This window comes from Staurois parvus, unplaced genomic scaffold (genome assembly GCF_062004578.1).
Source record: "Staurois parvus isolate SC_StPar_1 unplaced genomic scaffold, SC_StPar_1.0 ptg000390l, whole genome shotgun sequence".
NCBI classification, from domain to species: Eukaryota; Metazoa; Chordata; class Amphibia; order Anura; family Ranidae; genus Staurois; species Staurois parvus.
In genome coordinates, this window is record NW_028318186.1 from 6,055,790 (window position 1) to 6,076,507 (window position 20,718).

Here is a 20,718-nt window from a genome sequence, read left to right on the forward strand (position 1 = left end):
TAAAGAGAAAATTTGGAAGAAGATCAAGGGAAAATCAGTTATTAAGTATGAAGGAGGAGACATACAGATATATGCGGACTTGGCCCCAGAGACCCTGTGGAGAAGGAGATCTTTGAGACCCCTATTGGAAAGGTTGAAAGAACATAATGTGCAATATAGATGGGGGACTCCCGAATGTTTAATAGGATGGAAAAACGGGGTTACGGCGTACCTCAGGTTTCCAGAAGACTTGAAATATTTTTGTGACAGTTTAAAAATACAAAGAATGGAGATCCCAGGCTGGGAAGAAGTCCAATGGGAAATTAGAATGAAGAGAAAAGAGGACTGGCAACTTGTGGGGGGGAAGAGACCGGGGGCGGGGGGGAGGGGGAGAGAGGTGGTGGAGGAAAAATAAGGTTGTTTTTTTTTTTTTTTTTTTTTTTTCTACCTCTACATTGGCCTGCCCTCACCCTATCGCCCATGTCTTATTGTACTGGAGATGAACCCAAGAGGGACTAGGGGAGCTATGGGGAGGTCAGACAAAGGGAAAGACGTCCATACCCAGAGTTTTTAGCCCAAGGATTAGATCAAAAGTGGAATTTATTTCCATAAATGATCAATAGGAGGGGAAGAGAAGATTTATGGAAGATGGAAGAGATTCAGTTTATAACATATAATGTAAATGGGTTGAACTCCCCTGGGAAAAGATTTAGACTGTTTAAAGAACTACACCATAGAGCAGCCTCAGTAGTATTTTTACAGGAGACACATTTTGAGATAGAATCAAACATTAGGATGGGGTCTAGAAATCACCCAACATGGTATTATGCAGACTCCCCGGTTAAGAGAGCGAAGGGTGTTGCTATAGGTATGGCAAAGAATACTAGGTTTGAGCTGGAAGATAGAATGACAGACACAGAGGGGAGATTCTTGTTCTTAACCCCTTGACGCCGACGTAACACAAATATTCGGCCTCACGGACCTGGGCTTTTTTCCGTGGGGCCGCATATTTGCGTACCTGTCTTTGTGCTGGGAGCGCGCCGCTCAGCGCGCTCCCAGCACCAAGACCGCGGTGTCACTGAGAGCCCCGGGTCCCGTTCTAACGATCGGGACCCGGGACTCCCGATTCCGGGTCACGTGATCGCTGTGATAGCCTCTGATTGGCTATCACAGTGATGAATCACCGCAGCCCGGCCCCCTTGTTTTCTCTCTCTCTATGAATGGAGAAGAGAGATACATTGTATCTCTCGAATTCCTGACATAGAGAGATAAAAAAAAAGTTTGTAAAAAAAAAAAAAAAGATAAATAAATATTAAAAAAGAAAAGAAAAAATAAAGAAAAATACCTAGATCAAGGTTTGATCTAGTTCAGTACCAGGGTTAGTGTTTGGGTCAAGGTCAGGGTCAAAGGTCAGGGTCAAGGGCAAAGGTCAGGGTCAAAGGTCAGGATTTAAAAAAAAATTGGTATCAGTGTCAGTTAGTGTTAATGTCAATGTCAGTGACAGTGTGTTTTATGTAAAAAAAAAAGAAAAAAAAAGACAAAAACAAAATGCGCACTATTGTTTCTGGACTGTACTACGGGTACAAACAACAAATAACATACACATATATGGTATCGCTGCGATCGTCAAGAACTGGAGAATGTATTTTGGGTTGTTCTTTGGTGGTAGGTTATGGTCGTAACAAGAAACACACAGTTAAATTAAAAAAATATATTTTTTTTACTATTTTGGCCCAGTTTTCCTTTAATAATAAAAAAAAAATTAGAAGCTATCCATTACCATTTACCACCAAATGAAAGCCCAATTTGTCCTGAAAAAAACAAGGTATAATCCACCTGGATGTACAAAGTAGTTGTGACGATATGTACGGTTTTACTAACACGTCAACGTTGCAGAATTGTGCTTAGTCGTTTAGATTTGTTTTACCCTTAGGCGTGAAGGGGTTAAAGGGAAAGTTACAGGAGATCGAATGTACACTGGCCAATATTTACTATCCTAATAAAAGCCCGGCGATATACCTGAAAAAAGTGCTGAGGAAGTTGATGGACTTTAAAAAAGGACGCCTGATCCTCGCAGGGGATTTTAATTTTTGTATGGAACCACAAAAGGACGCTACCTCCCATGTACAGAGAGAAGGAAGTAGGGCCGTGAAACTCTTGAAAAAAGAACTACATATAAGTCAATTGGTAGATGCCTGGAGAATTACACATATGCAAGATAGAGATTATACCTTTTTTTCAAACATGCATAAGAGGTACTCAAAATTAGACCACATATTTATAGAACATCAATTAATTGACCACCTGGTTCAAGCTGAAATAGAGACAATCTCTTCATCGGATCACGCCCCAGTTACAATAAAATTGGAAGGAAGGGGGGAAGGGGAAAACAGGAGGGCTGGGATGGAAACTGAATGAGACATTATTAGTAGAAAAGGAAATAGCCCAGAAAGTAGGGGAAGAGATTGAACGGTATTTCAAGGAGAACGAGACAGGTGATGTGTCTATAGCTACAGTGTGGGAATCTCATAAGGCATATATAAGAGGAATATTGATAGCGATTGGGGCAAGAAAGAAAAAATAAAGAAGAGAGAAAATGAGTGGGCTCTTAGAAGAAATAAGTATATTAGAACAACAACATAAGAATAGAATAATAAAAGAAATAGAGCTGAAGTTAAAAAAAAAGAAAGAAGAATTAGAAGGTGTAATGGAAGAGGAGAGGAGAAAAGTATATAATAGAGTCTTGAGTGAGAGATATAGATGGGGAGAAAGACCGGGGAAATATTTGATGAGGGCCCTGAGGAAAAAGAAAAATAGAAATTATATAGAAAAAATAAAAGATGTTAAGGGGAACCTGAAACACTCAAATAGAGAAATCACCAAAGTTTTTATGGAATATTATAGAGATCTGTATAACATAAATCCCCTGCGAGAATCAGAAAATATAGAAAGTGTGAAGAATCTAAAGAGAAAGAAATATCTAGAGATGGCTGGGTTATTAAAATTAAGCGAAGTCCAATTGAACTCCCTTGATGCAGATATCTCACAAGATGAAATAAAATTAGCCTTGAAGGGTACAGTGTCTGGGAAAAGTCCAGGACCAGATGGGTATACCGTGAGATATTATAAAAAATATAGTGAAATTTTAGTACCAAAACTTAGAAATTATATGAATGCATTAGGTGGAGAGATGGAAGTAAGAAAAGAATCGCTACAAGCTCAAATGGTGCTTATTCAAAAAGAGGGAAAAGATGCTACACAGTGTTCCAGCTATAGACCTATTTCATTATTAAACACTGACACTAAGCTATATGCAAAGGTCTTGGCAAATAGATTGAAAGAGCTAATGCCGGAATGGATACATGAGGACCAGGTGGGCTTTGTTCCCGGGAGGGAGGGTAGAGATAATGGGTTACGATCATTGATGTTGATTCAAAAAAGTAAAAAGGGAAAAGAACCGGTGGTGCTACTCTATATAGACGCTGAAAAAGCGTTTGATAGAGTGAACTGGAGATTTATGATGGATACGCTGGAAGTCATGGGAATTGGCCCCAGGATGAGAGAGTGGATAGGAAAGTTGTACAGATACCCCTCTGCAGTTGTTGTGGTGAATGGGGAGAGGTCAGAACCCATCGAGATGTCAAACGGTACAAGACAGGGATGTCCACTGTCCCCACTGTTGTATGTTATATCATTAGAACCACTGCTGTCAACGATAAGGCTGAATAGAGATATAAAGGGAATCCAGATAGGGGACACAGAACACAAAGTCGCCGCTTTTGCGGACGACTTGTTGTTCTACGTAGGAAACCCCAGGATAACACTTCCAAACTTAATGAAGCTATTAAAGGAATATGGAGAATTGTCAAATTTAAAGATTAATCCAACAAAAACGGAGATTCTAAATATAAACATTTTAAAAAATTAAAAAGAAAAAATACAAAAGGAATTTCCCTTTAAATGGAAAGATAGAGATATAAAATACTTAGGAGTAAAACTCACAGCTTCATATAAACATCTATATAAATTAAACTATATTTCATTGATTAACGAGATTAGAGAGGAATTAAAGATATTGCAGGAGGGAATTCCGACATGGATAGGCCGTATTAACCTGGTAAAAATGATAATAGTACCAAAAATCATGTATAGATATCAAATGATACCAATTAAACTCCCAGAGATCTTCTTTAAGGTAATTAAGAAACTGATAACAAAATACGTATGGAGGAATAAAATACCAAGATTGTCATATGAGTTGTTGAGTAGGAGGAAAGAAAGAGGTGGTTTAGGGCTCCCAGACTTTAAAAGATATTACAAAGCTGTAATATTGGCAAGAACTATAGATTGGACACATAACTTTAAAAAAAGTTGGGTGAGAATAGAGAATGCACTCAGTGGAACAAATTTGGGTAAGGTGATATGGGTACCAACACAGTATAGGGGTTTAAATGATAATGTAAATACATACACTTTGAATGTTTTAAAAATTTGGGATAATTTACACAAAAGTTTGAAATGGACTTTTAATTCAACACTGATTTCACTAAAAAACACAGAGTTTTTCCCCCCTGGTAGAGAAGAAATAGGTGGTAGGTGGTTTAAAAAGGAAGAGGTCCAAGTAAGAGATATTTTGGTGGGGGATAAAATAGGATCATTCGGGGAATTGAAAAAAAAAGAGGGTGAGATTTTCACTAAATTAGACGAGTGGAGGTATTTTCAATTGAGGAGTTTTGTTGGAAGTCTGCCAAAACCTTTAAGGACAAGAGACAATTGGAACTTGTTTGAAAAGGTTTTGGGAGTACAGTTGCAAGAAAAAGTATATGAACCCCTTGGGATTATGTGGAGTTTTGCATGAATTAGGCATAAAATGTTCTCTGAACATCACCTAAGTCACAACAATAGAAGAACACAGTCTGCTGAACATAATACTACACAAATATTAGATGTTGCCATGGTTTAATTGCACATAACATGTAAACATTCACAGTGCAGGGAGGAAAAAGTATGTGAACCTTTGGACTTAATAACTGGTTGACCCTCCTTTGGCAGCAATAACCTCAACCAAACGTTTCCTGTAGTTGCAGATCAGACCTGCACAACGATCTGGAGTAATTTTGGACCACTCCTCTTCACAAAACTGTTTTAATGTAGCAATATTCTTGGGATGTCTGGTGTGAATCGCTCTCTTAAGGTCATGCCACAGCATTTCAATCGAGCTGCGGTCAGGACTCTGGCTGGGCCACTCCAGAAGGCGTATTCTGTGCTGTTGCAGCCATTGTTTTGTTGAATTACTTGTATGCTTTGGGTCATTGTCCTGTTGCATCACCCATCCTCTGCGGAGCTTCAGTTGGCAGACAGATGGTCGTACGTTTTCCTGCAAAATGTCTTGATAAACTCTGGAATTCATTTTCCCATTAATGACAACAATCCGTCCAGGCCTTGAGGCAGCAAAGCAGCCCCAAACCATAATGCTCCCTCCGCCATGTTTTACAGTGGGGATGAGGTTTTGATGTTGGTGTGCTGTGCCTTTTTTTCTCCACACATAGTGCTGTGTGTTCTTCCCAAACAACTCAATCTTGGTTTCATCTGTCCACAGTATATTTTGCCAGTAGTGTTGTGGAACATCCAGGTGCTCTTTTGCAAACTTCAAACGTGCTGCAATATTCTTTTTGGACAGCAATGGCTTCCTCCGTGGTGTCCTCCCATGTACTCCATTCTTGTTTAATGTTTTCCTTATTGTAGATGTGTCAACAAAAATGTTAGCATGTGCCAGAGATTTCTGTAGGTCTTTAGCTGACACTCTGGGATTCTTCTTTACCACATGCAGCATTCTGCGCTGTGCTCTTGCAGTCATTTTTACAGGACGACCACGCCTAGGGAGAGTAGCAACAGTGCTAAACTTTCTCCATTTGTAGACAGTCTGTCTTACCATGGACACATGAACATCAAGGCTTTTGGAGATACTTTTGTAACCCTTTCCAGCTTCATGCAAGTCAACAATTCTTGATCGTAGGTCTTCTGAGAGCTCTTTTCTGCGAGGCATGGTTCATATCAGACAGTGCTTCTTGAAACCAGTAAACCCAAAACAGGTGTGTGTTTTTTAAGGGCAGGACAGCTGTCAGCAACACATCCAATATCATCACACTGATTGGAGTCAAGGTTGGCTCACTCCTGGCTACAATTAGCTCTGGGAGAAGTCATTAAGCTAGGACCTCACACACTTTTTCCTCCCTGCACTGTGAATGTTTACATGTTATGTGCAATTAAACCATGGCAACATCAAATGTTTGTGTAATATTATGTTCAGCAGACTGTGTTCTTCTATTGTTGTGACTTAGATGACGTTCAGAGCACATTTTATGCCCAATTCATGCAAAACTCCACGTAATCCCAAGGGGTTCACATACTTTTTCTTGCAACTGTACAAGGTGATGGGAAGCACGGGATTGCCAAGGTATATAAAATACTCACTGAATTAGATACAAACACAAAGCCAACATATATAACAAAATGGGAAAATGATATGGGAAGCGTGATAGATGAGGAGAAGCAGAGGAGAATCTATAGATTAACCCACGAAAACATTTCTATGAGAGAAGTAGAGATGAACTATAAGTGTTTGATAAGATGGCACATTACACCAAACGTAGAAAATAAGATGTGTGTAGAGAGTTCACCGTGGTGTTGGAGGGGATGTGGTGAAATAGGCACAACATATCACATGTGGTGGGGGTGCCCAAAAATTCAGGCATTCTGGAAGACAATAACCCATTTGATAAGAAAAATAACAGAAATAGACATTGGCCTAGACCCAGAAGTGTGTATTTTGCATAACATGGATATATCAGTTAATAAATATAAAAAATCAGGGATATGGTGCTACATAAATGCTGCAAAAGCTCTGATACCCAGGTTCTGGAGGCAAATAGAGGTGCCGAAGGAAGAAGACTGGATTGAAGGAGTTGAGCAGATTAAAAAGATGGAAAGGTTGTGTTATGCCCAGGAAGATAGGATGGAGACCTATAATAGGAAATGGGAGAACTGGGAAAAAGCTAAGTTATATATGAAATATAGGAAAGATTAAAGAAAATAATAGGAAAATTGTACTTGCTGAGATAAAATGATGCAGAGAAAAGGAAAAGTAGGAAGATGGGATTAGGGTGGGGGTGGAGGAGGGGGGGGGAGTTAGAATAGAGTAAATAAAGTGGAAACGCTGGATAATATAATGTATAGATATATATATATATATGTTTGTATATTATGATGATGAAATGTATTTAAAATGAAAATCAATAAATATTTAAATTATAAAAAAAAGAAAGGAGGACTGCTGATAACCAGCAATTCCTGTTGATGCTGTGGTCAGCTGTGATTGTACATAGCTGATCACATGGTAAAGGGTCGCTCTGATTGGCCCTTTACCGTGATCTGTGCTCAGCTGTGTCCAAGGACACAACGATCACAGATCATGCCTGATGTGCTCCCCAGGGGGCACCCAAGGAGGGGGGGTGGTTCTTGGAAGAAGTCCATGGATGCCCTCCAAGAACTAGTCGATTGTGCTGTAAACATCTTTTGGCTAAATCGTGGTCCCTGTGACATTGGTCATTAAGACAAATATAGAATGATGAATGCCCCTGATTGAAACACAGCCTGCAATAAAAACCATAAAACTCCATCCAAAACAAAAAGAATGGCTTTCAATATTTCGATAATTGTGGTATTTCTTGCACTGATTTTAACATACTGTACAGAGTAATCTTTTGTTGATTATAAACACATATGGATCTTTTTTCCTGACAGAAAAAGTTCAAAATGAAATTGACAGAGTGATTGGATCAGCTGAACCACAAAGTGAGCACAGGAGGCAGATGCCGTACACTGATGCCGTCATTCATGAAATCCAGAGGTTTGCTGATATTATACCTCTGAATGCCCCACATGCAACTGCTAAAGATGTCACATTCAAAGGGTACAGCATTCCAAAGGCGAGTATAACAGTCTCACCTTTTTCAGGATTTCAGATGCATGTAGTTCCTTGTATTTTCAGCAGTCTTTAACCTCCCTGGCAGTATGATTATTTCAGATTTCTGGTGCTGAAAGCGGTACCATTATTTTGCATGGAAATATGTCGTTTTTTTATTGTAGGCTGTAATTTTTAGGAATAACTCACTGAAATCTGCCTGAACAAGAGTCTAGTAAACATCCCAGGTATGATAAAACTTGAAACATAAAATCATAAATTATAATTTAATAAATAATCATAAAAAATAATAATATAATAATAATACATTTAATTCAATAATATAATCAAACTGAAAACACTGAAATTTGAAATAGAGCACCAAGTTCGTACATTGCTGAGCAAAGTCGCAAAATCGTTTTCAGTGTCTGATGACAAATTTCCCCACAAATCATTATCACTCAATTCTGCAAGTGGTTCTGATTTACTATCACTGTTCTCTAGCTGATCTAAACCCACTTTTGACATAAAGGGACGCTTTTTGGATGCCATAGACATTTCTCAGTTTCCAGGCAGAAAGAACAGACAAAATGCAGGCAGGGCACAGGACAAAGCACTAGGGACAATATGTATGTGAAATGGGTTGAAACAGCAATGTTTTACTATGAAAAATTTGTTTTGAAAAAAATGAAATTTTTTAAAATGTTCAAATTTCCCGCTGCCTCCGGCGGCGCCCGTACGTCCTGACGTCACAGGGACCGGAACACAGAAGCCGGATGCCGGCATCGGCCGGAGGAGATGGCCGGGGACGCTGCAGGGGACACATCGTGGGAGCGAAGGACAAGGTAAGTGCTGCAGGGACTCCCTGAGCAACGCTGCATGGTAAGCCCGAGTGTAGCTCGGGGTTACCGCTTTTGGCACTGACATGTTACCCCGAGCTACACTCGGGAATACCACTAGGGAGGTTAAGAAGCAGGCCTGGTCTTGTTAACAGTTCAATATTAAAGTATATCCAAATCTAAAAGTATATATAAATCCAAAATTAGTTACATTGCAGCTTACCAATCCTTAAATGTGGTGGCTTCTTTGTTTCTTTTAAGACATTTTTTTTCTTTATTTTCAATAGGTGAACCGAGCAGTAAGTCTGTTATTTTCCAACTTCCTTTAAAAGACAAAGCTGTCCAGCAAAAGTGGCAATTAGAGGGTAGAGACTATGCATTAAACACTGACAGGATGCTTACAATGATCAACTTCTATTCATTTTAATAAAACCAAGGAATAAAAACTGTTGCTGTAACTGCTTTTAAAGTATAGGTTTTAATTTGTTTGTAAAATCCATCTAAATCTGCTAGTACAGCTAACATTACCCTCTACGAAGACAGACAATACTGGTGTCCAAAAGGTGTCTCCATTGCACTTGCCTTCCAGACTGGAGACACTGTAAGACAGGAAGTATTCCACTAGCAGGATCACCATGGAAAAATTAGGAATAAAAGCCTAAAAAAATAGAAAAATAATTCAGCGACTACTTTTAATGAATTGTATTATTATTATACAGGATTTATATAGCGCCAACAGTTTTCTCAGCGCTTTACAATATAAAGGGAGACTGTACAGCAACAATACAATTCAATACAAGAGGGTTAGGAGGGCCCTGCTCCTGGGAGCTTACATTCTAATAAAGGGGGGCTGGTGGAACAATATCTGTCAGGGATGAACTGATGAGAGAGCTAGAAGATTCTTAGAAGTTATTAGCTGAAGGCAAGATAGGCTTCCCTGAAGAGGTGTTAATGAACAATAAAAAAAATGGTGTTGCGCTCCCTAAATGGTATCTAAATATTCTAAATACAACCCATAAATATATACATTAAACTAATAATATTATGCATATAGACATAAATAACATGTGATACTTAGATCAATAAACATATGTGTAGACAAAAACATCACATGATGACATAAATAAGTGACAACTAAACATGCGTCCCCAAAAACGGAAAAAAAACGTGTCGTGGGTCAGGAGTGAAGTGATAGATGAATGGCATAAATTATGCCTCAGTAGAAAGTGCTGTGTAAAAATAACTCACAACAAATGTGAATGCACTAAAGTGATATGGTCAGGATAAAACCTGATAACAAAAAACATATTAAAACCACATGACCTCCTAACACATCAATGTGTTAAATCAAAGTGATGCATGAAAACCAATTGCCTAGAATATACAGTAACCATTCAAACGGTTCTCTTTGTAGCTCACTTTGCTACTAAAATGGCTTTCTAAATGAAATATTTTGCATTTGTTCATGCAGATACATAAAGACACACATCAAGAATTATATGACTGTGTTTTCCCCACAGGGGACCACTGTTATCCCATTGCTGACATCTGTTCTGAGGGATGAAGCTTACTTTGAAAAACCAGATGAATTTTACCCTGAACATTTTCTCGACTCAGAAGGAAATCTGAAGAAAAATGAGGCATTTATACCATTCTCGATAGGTAATATTTAATGGGAGCTTGGCTGATTGTTGATTATGCGCATGCAGTGCCATTCTTTCTTAACCTCCTCGGTGGTATGATTCTTTCCGATTTTTTTGCATGGAAATATGTAGTTTTTTATTGTAGGCTGTAATTTTTAGGAATAACTCACTGAAATCTGTACAAACAAGAGTCTAGTAAACATTCCGGATATGATAAAACTTGAAACACGAAATCATAAATTATAATTTAATAAATAATCATAAAAAATAATAATATAATAATAAATTTAATTCTGGTTCTGATTTACTATCGCTGTTCTAAAACCGCTTTTGACGTAAAGGGGCGCTTTTTGGACGCCATGGACTTTTCTAAGTTTCCAGGCAGAAAGAACAGTCAAAATGCAGGCAGGGCACAGGACAAAGCAGTAGGGACAAAATATATGTGAAATGCATTGAAACAGCAATGACAGCAAAAATGACATTTTTGAAAAATTTCAAATTTCCCACCGGTTCCGGCGCCTGTACGTCCCGACGTCACAGGGACCGAAACACGGAAGCCGGATGCCGGCATTGGCCGGAGGAGATGGCCGAGGACGCTGCAGGGGACACATCGCGGGAGCGAAGGACAAGGTAAGTGCTGCAGGGACCCCCTGAGCAACGCCGCATGGTAAGCCCGAGTGTAGCTCGGGGTTACCGCTCTTGGTACTCAAATTTTACCCCGAGCTATACTCGGGAAAACCGCTAAGGAGGTTAAAGTGGTTGTAAAGGCTAAAGGTTTTTTTATCTTCATGCATTCTATGCATGAAGGTAAAAAAACTTGTGTGCAGCAGCCCCTCTAATACTTACCTGAGCCCTATCACGATCCAGTGATATGCACAAGAGCCTTGGCTCTCCAGAGACACTTCCTCCTCATTGGCTGAGACAGCAGGGGGAGTATTGGCTCCCACTGTTGTCAATCACAGCCAGTGAGCCAATGAGGAGAGAAAAGGGGCAGCATAATGTGTAAATGGACACGCAGAGCAGTGGCTTGGGAGTGAACCTGCTTGGGTGTGCAGAGCTGCGTGGAGAAATGAGAGTTCCGGTACTCAACTACAGAACAGAGCTTGGATCTGTGATGTAGTGTTGATATCCCAGGACAGTGACATGAAATGGTTATGGGTGTGCTACCTATCCTGGAGACACAACAGAAAGTGAGAGAAAATCTCTACAAGTTTAGAGAAAATTCCCTTAGTTGTCACTGGAGATGGCTGTAAATTGATTTCCTTAAGGGCAATGGTCACCAGGACAAATAAGGAGGGTAAATCTCCCCAGCAAGAGACAGATAGCAAACGCAAATCTAAAACTAAAAGAACATGTTGACTCTAAATACTTCCATTGAGGGGGTAGATGGATGTATTGCTATGTTAGATTTCAAACATTGGGGTTGACTTACTAAAACTGGAGAGTGCAAAATCTGGTGCTGCTCTGTGTAGAAACCAATCAGCTTAAAGTTTTTTTTTTTTTTGTAAAAGTTGAATTGAACAAGCTGATGTTAAAAGCTGATTGGCTACCATTCACAGCTGCATGGGATTTTTCTCCAATTTTAGTAATTCAACCCCATTGCAAATTTTTTTCATTAAAGTGTTTCTAAAGGCTCAAGGTCTTTTGTTTACCTTCATGCATTCTGTGCATGAGGGTAAAAAACCTTCTGTGTGCAGTGGCCCCCCAGCCCCCCCCCAATCCCTATCTGAGCCGCCTCTGATCCAACGATGTTCACAATAGCCTCGGCTGTATGGGGACTCTCCCTCCTCATAAATTGAGAAAGCAGTGGGAGCCCATGGGCTTCCACTTCTGTTAATCGCAACCAATGAGCCAATGAGGAGAGAGTGGGGGGCAGGGCTGGGCCATGGACCTGCGTCTTATGAACTCATAGAGCTGCGGCTCGGGAGTGAGCATGTAGCAATGCCCCCAAGGGCAAGCAGCATGCCCTGGGGGCCTTGCTCAAGGAGGAGGAGCCAGAGCACCAGCGAGGCACCTGAAAAGAAGAGGATTGGGGCAGCTATGTGCAAAACTACTGCACAGAGCAGACAAGTATGACATGTTTGTTATTTTATATAAAAAAAGAAGCTTTTGTATCACTTTAAGGTTAAAAACCCCACAGGGGTTTTAACTACTCTCCGCTCCACCCAAAACAAAAATATTAAAACGTTTCTTAGAGATACGTATTTTTACATAGGTTGAAAAAAAAGTCTATCTATCAAGTTAAAAAAATAGAATAAAATAAAAACTCCTTACATTCTCAGAACCCTAAATCCACAGTTGATCCATATGTAAAATCCCTTATCAATAATGGTGAGGTGGTCCAATTTGCTCTAACGGGGTATTCCTTCCTCATCCTCACAGCAATCAAATGCTCCCAGGATCAACCATCATACTTTAAAGTTTGTCACAAAACGTAACAGTGAGCCAGTTTCTTTGTTTCCTATTTTCAACAGGTAAGAGAAGCTGTGCTGGAGAGAACCTAGCAAAGATGGAGCTGTTCCTGTTTTTTACAACACTTCTGCAAAACTTCACCTTCCAGGCTCCTCCTGGTGTTGATCCAGACTTGACCCCTGCGCTGGGGTTTACTAGTGCCCCCTTACCACACAGGATTTGTGCTATACCACGCAGTTAGAAAGCTTTTTTAGTCAGACCAATTTTACTTAATTGTCATAACAACTGAAAAATAAAAGTCCAATTTATCTAGTATAGAACGAGAGGCGTAAATTGAATCCTTATGTACCAGTGTACCAAGATTCTAACTTTGAGGGCCAGTGGATCCAGTTAACAAAATCAAAGATAGTGTCACGCTTCACTAACAATAGCAGTAAAAATTATATCAAATAGGTGAATGGAATAAATTATAGTCCAACATCAAATTAAAAGTGACAATGCAATCACGCTGCTGCTGCAAAAGTGTCCTTAATTAATTCGTGACTTTTGACATTCCTTCTAGTAGTGTGATACAATGTAATTAGCGTGCTGTCCACCAATCATAAAAATAGTGTACACCTTCACCGGTTGTGCTCTCACCTGGTGTATATGACCAAACCGTTAGGTGAGGTCATAAAGGGCTTGTGTCCCTTTAATTACATTTACGGGTAAATTAATGAGATTATCCCTCTTTCCTGGGGATGGATGGATGGAGTTATCCCTCTTCCCACTAGGGGGTCTCCTCGCTTCCTTAGGAATTTTCCTGGGGGTGGATAGATGGATGGAGTTATCCCTCTTCCCTCTAGGGGGTCTCCTCACTTCCTTAGGAATTTTCCTGGGGGTGGATGGATTGATGGAGTTATCCCTCTTCCCACTATGGGGTCTCCTCACTTCCTTAGGAATTTTCCTGGGGATGGATGGATGGAGTTATCCCTCTTTCCACTAGGGGTCTCCTCGCTTCCTTAGGAATTTACCTATGGGTGGATGCATGGATGGAGTTATCCCTCTTTCCACTAGGGGGTCTCTTCGCTTCCTTAGGAATTTTCCTGGGGGTGGATGGATGGAATTATCCCTCTTCCCACTAGGGGGTCTCCTCGCTTCCTTAGGAATTTTCCTGGGGGTGGATGGATGAAGTTATCCCTCTTCCCACTAGGGGGTCTCCTCACTTCCTTAGGAATTTTCCTGGGGGTGGATGGATGGAGTTATCCCTCTTCCCACTAGGGGGTCTCCTTGCTTCCTTAGGAATTTTCCTGGGGGTTGATGGATGGATGGAGTTATCCCTCTTCCCACTAGGGGGTTTCCTCGCTTCCTTAGGAATTTTCCTGGGGGGTGGATGGATGGATGGAGTTATCCCTCTTCCCACTAGGGGGTCTCCTCGCCTTCCTTAGGAATTTACCTCCATAGGTATAAGTGCCTTGACAGGTAATAAAAAATATTGTGCCTTATCTTCTTTTTAAAATTATTTATTAAATAAAGTAGTGCACTCACATCTATTACAGGTTAAATAAATGACATTTGGTGCAATTTTAACAAATCATTATTGGCTAAAGATGGGGCTGAAACCATCATTCTTAGTAACTTTAAAGTGGTTGTAAACCCTTACATATACCTACTGAAGTGATACACAAAGATTAAACAAATCCTCCTACATAAGTTGTACCTGCTTGTTTGCAACCCTCTCTTCTGTACAGCCATTCAAAGTACACATATCAAAGGGTATTGTCAGGAATGGACTGACCACAGGTGGTTCTGGGGTTCACCTGCCTTGTGGGCTGCAGTACCAGTGCTGGCCAGCGGGTGCTCTCAGCAGCCAGAATCTTACTCCTGCAATCAAGCCATCACCTGAGGCTGACTGCAGGAGGTGTATTTAAGCAATGACCAGACCTGCAGTCAGTGCCTTGGTGTATTGTGCTCATGAGCCCCTGTGCCTGATCCTGTCGTCTGCCTTCCTTCCTGATCCATCTGCCTGACTCCTGACTTTGATAGAACTCTGCCTGCACCGACCCCGGCTATTCCTGACCACTCTCCAGCCTGCTCCTCTGGTACCTTGTCTGCCTGATTGTTCCTTACCCGGCCCATCTGACTACGCTCTTCCTGTTCCTTTGTGTCTTGTCTGCCCCATGGTTCCTGACCCGGCCTGCCTGACAACTCCACCTCACCAGCCCTGACTGGTCTTGTCTGTGTACTTTCCGTTATCAGTTGGAGGTTTGGTTTTGTGTATATTGTGCGTTTTATATTTGTGTATAGCCTTTAATAAATTATATTGTTACACCATACTTGAGCCTGCTTTTCCCTGTGTCAGTTCACACATCTCTGGTCATACCGGGAGCCCTGACAGGTATTTCTGAGCTTCAAGCAGGTAGGTGGTGAAGAATCTTATGTGACACACTGCACAGTACAGAGCTGAGTGTAACCTGAGACCTGTGTGAAGGGAACAACCTCTACATAGGTCATACTGGGAGCCCTGACATTACACCAAGGCCAATCCTGACCAGAAGTGGCTGCACAGGGAAGCCATCTTGGCTTGTTGTTGTTAAGTGTGCATCCTGAGGAGATTGTGTACTTGTTGCTGTTAGTCTTAGAAGACAGAGAATATGGCAATCAGATTCTGAAGGAGTATACCAAGGATCAGCTGCTAGAATGCATACAAGTTGCTCATTCCCTAGTAGATCAGGGCATGGAGTTTTATGAGGTACAGCCATTGATTCAGGTTTGTGCTGAGTTGGCTCTGTCCTGTACCCCTGAAAGCAGGGATGACTTTTTCCACCATTTAGTGCAGATCAAGTGGAATCACTGATATGGTTGTTGGAGGATGATCCAGATTGCTTCCATGAGCATTATTCAGCTTGTCCATCAAATGTGCTTATGGATTGCATAAAGGCAGTGCAGTCTTTGGTCAGACAGGCTATGTGTAAGCTGAGCTTTGTTCAACCGGTATTACAGACATGGTCAGATTTGTTACACCCAGCCCCAGTCAGCTTGCAAAAACCCAGTCCTGCTTCTAACCTATTTCTTCAAAGCTCTATTCCTGCATTCCCGACAGCACCTCCAGTTCCAGCCCAGTATACCCTGCTATCAACCAAATGTCAGTACCCTGTTCCCACTCGCTGCACCTATCCTGCCTTTAACCTTGTAAAGAAGCTCTCTGTAGCAACTGCTCCCTCCTCTGTTCCATCCTCCAGCTCTTCCCTGTCTTCAGCTGCTCCAGACCTGCATTTACTTACAGTGCTTCAGTAACTAAACCCAAGAAGAAGAGAAATTTCTTTCCAACTAGTACCATCCTGCCAGTATCCAAACCGGTCAGCCTGCCGTCTGAGAACCCGCCTTCCGTTGTCGAGCCTGGTGCCCAGGTGCCTGCGATTCAGCCTGATTGCCTGATGACCCAGTGTACAATATCCAGCCTGATGACCCGATCCAGCCTGATGACCCGGTGCTTGTGATCCAGCCTGATGACCCAATCCAGCCTGATGACCTGATCCAGCCTGATGACCCGATCCAGCCTGATGACCCAGTGCCCGTGGTCCAGCCAGACGTCCCAGATCCCTCTGTTGAGCTTGGTGACTCGGTGCCTGCTGTCGAGCTTGGTGAATCGGTGCCCGCTGTCGAGCTTGGTGACTCGGTGCCCGCTGTCGTGCCAGATGATTCAGTGCCTGCTGTCGTGCCAGAGGATTCGGTGCCTGCTGTCGTGCCAAATGACTCGGTGCATGCTGTCGTGCCAGATGACTCGGTGCCCACTGTCGTGCCAGATGACTCGGAGCCCGCTGTCATGCCAGATGACTCGGTGCCCGCTGTCGTGCCAGATGACTCGGTGCCCACTGTTCTGCCAGATGACTCGGTGCCCGCTGTCGAGCTTGGTGATCTGGTGCCCGCTGTCATGCCAGGTGACTCGGTGCCCGCTATCGTGCCAGGTGACTCGGTGCCCACTGTCGTGCCAGCTGTCGTGCCAGGTGACTCGGTGCCCGCTGTTGTGCCAGGTGACTCGGTGCCCGCTCTCATGCCAGGTGACTCGGTGCCCGCTGCCTCGCCTGATGGCCCGGTGCCCGCTGCCTCGCCTGATGGCCTGGTGCCCGCTGCCCAGCCTGATGTGCCTGCTGCCCAGCCTGAAGACCCGGTGCCTGCTGCCCAGCCTGATGGCCTGGTGCCCGCTGCCCAGCCTGATGTGCCCACTGCTCAGCCTGATGTGCCAGCCCCTGATGTCCAGCTAAACTGGCTGATACCTGATTCCCAGCCTGCTCCTGGAGATCCTGTGTCCAGCAACCTGCCTTCCTGTGTTCTCCTATGTACAGAGAAATCTACCAGCAGGAAACCCAGCCAGCCGCTTGACTCCGGCAGTGGGATACTCAGACAGTTACCTGACCCGGGCGGTGGAACATTTTGCCCACTAAGTACTGTTTGGAGCGTCCTGAGGCCGCTCCTTGAGGGGGGGTACTGTCAGGAATGGACTCACCACAGATGGTGCTGGGGTTCACCTGCCTTGTGGGCTGCAGTACCAGTGTTGACTAGTGGGTGCTCTCAGCAGCCAGAATCTTGCTCCTGCAATCAAGCCAGGCTGATTGCAGGAGGTGTATTTAAGCAATGGCCAAACCTGCAGTCAGTGCCTTGGTGTATTGTGCCCATGAGCCCCTGTGCCTGATCCTGTCGTCTGCCTTCCTTCCTGATCCCTCTGCCTGACTCCTGACTTTGATAGAACTCTGCCTGCACCGACCCCGGCTATTCCTGACCACTCTCCAGCCTGCTCCTCTGGTACCTTGTCTGCCTGATTGTTCCTGATCCGGCTCGTCTGACTATGCTCTGCCTGCTCCTTTGTGTCTTGTCTGCCCCATGGTTCCTGACCCGGCCTGCCTGACCACTCTACCTCACCAGCCCTGACTGATCTTGTCTGTGTACATTCTGTTATCAGTTGGAGGTTTGGTTTTGTGTATATTGTGCGTTTTATATTTGTGTATAGCCTTTAATAAATTATATTGTTACACCATACTTGAGCCTGCTTTTCCCTGTGTCAGTTCACACATCTCTGGTCATACCGGGAGCCCTGACAGGTATTTCTGAGCTTCAAGCAGGTAGGTGGTGAAGAATCTTATGTGACACACTGCACAGTACAGAGCTGAGTGTAACCTGAGACCTGTGTGAAGGGAACAACCTCTACATAGGGAGACATGAACATCTGAGGCTGTCAATCACATGCTGTGTGCTGGAGGGGGGAGGGGCATTCCTTGAAGATTTTCTGGTGTCAAGGAAAACTGTCAGAATTGACAGTTTTACTTGAGGAAGCATATTTGGTGCTTTGGACTCAGTAAAATACACACTATAGAAGGATATGCTTTATTCATTTTTTCATTTCAGATGTTTATAACTAGAGATGAGCGAATCGAACCAGGCGAACCGGAATTCGAGTCGAATTTCAGGAAATATTCGATTCGCGGCGAAACCGAAATTTTGCCTACTTCGGGTGCGCGAATCGAACATTTCCCGATCAGCCGGCAAAAGTGTCCCTGCAGTGAGCTCCACTATTTCTGACAGTTCTCTGACAGAAGGAACACATGTTTAGCGGTTGAAACATTGTATCTATTAGTTTACATTTAGGATACAGATGTTTCAACCACTGTTCATGTGAAGAAGCTGTGAGAGAACTGTCAGAAATAGAGGAACTCTGCACATACACTTTTTGCCGGCTTGGAATTTTTCTTCTTTTCATCCTACTTCTTCTTCTTCTTCATCTTCATCCTCAGAAGAAGAGGATGAGGATGAGGATGAAGAAGAAGAAGTAGGATGAAAAGAAGAATAATTCCAAGCTGGCAAAAAGTGTATGTGCAGAGTTCCTCTATTTCTGACAGTTCTCTCACAGCTTCTTCACATGTACAGCGGTTGAAACATCTGTATCCTAAATGGAAACAAATAGATACAATGTTTCAACCGCTGTATGGAAGGACAGTCCCAGAACTGTCATTAATAGTCTATTTCTGACAGTTCTATGACATTCCCTCCATACAGCGGTTGAAACAGCTGTATGGAGTGAATGTCCCAGAACTGTCAGAAATAGACTATTTATGGCAGTTCTGGGACATTCACTCCATACAGCGGTTGAAACATTGTATCTATTTTTTTCCATAAATGACATTCTGCAAATACACTTAGAGGAGCGCTGCAGATACACTTTTTGCCGGCTTGGAATTAATCTTATTTTCATCCTACTTCTTCTTCTTCATCCTCATCCTCATCCTCATAAGAAGAAAAAGAAGAAGTAGGATGAAAATAAGAATAATTCCAAGCCGGCAAAAAGTGTATCTGCAGCGCTCCTCTAAGTGTATCTGCAGAATGTCATTTATGGAAAAAAATAGATACAATGTTTCAACCGCTGTATGGAGTGAATGTCCCAGAACTGTCATAAATAGTCTATTTCTGACAGTTCTGGGACATTCACTCCATACAGCTGTTTCAACCGCTGTATGGAGGGAATGTCATGGAACTGTCAGAAATAGACTATTAATGACAGTTCTGGGACTCTGACAGTTCCATGACATTCCCTCCATACAGCGGTTGAAACAGCTGTATGGAGTGAATGTCCCAGAACTGTCAGAAATAGACTATTTCTGACAGTTCTGGGACAATCACTCCATACAGCTGTTTCAACCGCTGTATGGAGGGAATGTCATGGAACTGTCAGAAATAGACTATTAATGACAGTTCTGGGACTGTCCTTCCATACAGCGGTTGAAACATTGTATGTATTTGTTTCCATAAATGGATCCATTTATGGAAACAAATACATACAATGTTTCAACCGCTGTATGGAAGGACAGTCCCAGAACTGTCATAAATAGTCTATTTCTGACAGTTCTGGGACATTCACTCCATACAGCTGTTTCAACCGCTGTATGGAGGGAATGTCATAGAACTGTCAGAAATAGACTATTAATGACAGTTCTGGGACTGTCCTTCCATACAGCGGTTGAAACATTGTATGTATTTGTTTCCATAAATGGATCCATTTATGGAAACAAATACATACAATGTTTCAACCGCTGCATGGAAGGACAGTCCCAGAACTGTCATTAATAGTCTATTTCTGACAGTTCCATGACATTCCCTCCATACAGCGGTTGAAACAGCTGTATGGAGTGAATGTCCCAGAACTGTCAGAAATAGACAGAAACTGTCACAGAACTGTCCTTCTTCTCATCCTTCTCCTTCTTCTCATCTTCTTCTCATCCTTCTTCTCATCCTTCTTCTCATCCTTCTCCTTCTTCTCATCCTTCTCCTTCTCCTTCTTCTCATCCTTCTCCTTCTTCTCATCCTTCTTCTCATCCTTCTCCTTCTTCTCATCCTTCTCCTTCTCCTTCTTCTCATCCTTCTCCTTCTCCTTCTTCTCATCCTTCTCCTTCTCCTTCTTCTCATCCTTCTCCTTCTCCTTCTTCTCATCCTTCTCCTTCTCCATCTTCTCATCCTTCTCCTTCTCCTTCTTCTCATCCTTCTCCTTCTCCTTCTTCTCATCCTTCTCCTTCTCCATCTTCTCATCCTTCTCCTTTTCCTTCTTCTCATCCTTCTCCTTCTGCTTCTCCTTCTCCTTCTCCTTCTCCTTCTTCTCATCCTTCTCCTTCTTCTCATCCTTCTCCTTCTTCTCATCCTTCTCCTTCTCCTTCTTCTCATCCTTCTCCTTCTTCTCATCCTTCTCCTTCTTCTCATCCTTCTCCTTCTTCTCATCCTTCTCCTTCTCCTCATCCTTCTCCTTCTTCTCATCCTTCTCCTTCTCCTTCTTCTCATCCTTCTCCTTCTCCATCTTCTCATCCTTCTCCTTCTCCTTCTTCTCATCCTTCTCCTTCTCCTTCTTCTCATCCTTCTCCTT

The 20,718-nt window shown here is 42.5% G+C and overlaps 1 protein-coding gene across 2 annotated transcripts in view; it reads left to right on the forward strand.

Annotated features, from left to right (window-relative positions):
* The window catches only part of LOC149455649 (cytochrome P450 2K1-like), a 43,154-nt gene extending 25,302 nt beyond the window's left edge, over positions 1-17,852 (forward strand). Inside the window, exons 8-11 of one of the 2 annotated variants that reach the window (XR_016314038.1) lie at positions 7,783-7,967; positions 10,302-10,443; positions 12,899-15,191; positions 15,325-17,852. Coding sequence is in view for 1 of the 2 variants with exons in the window: in XM_089686041.1 (XP_089542167.1) it covers positions 7,783-7,967; positions 10,302-10,443; positions 12,899-13,077 (506 nt within the window). In the remaining variant the exon portion in view is untranslated. Of the gene's footprint in view, positions 1-7,782; positions 7,968-10,301; positions 10,444-12,898 lie in introns of both variants that reach the window. The other variant, XM_089686041.1, reaches the window with a different exon arrangement.
* Positions 17,853-20,718: the final 2,866 nt, after the last annotated feature.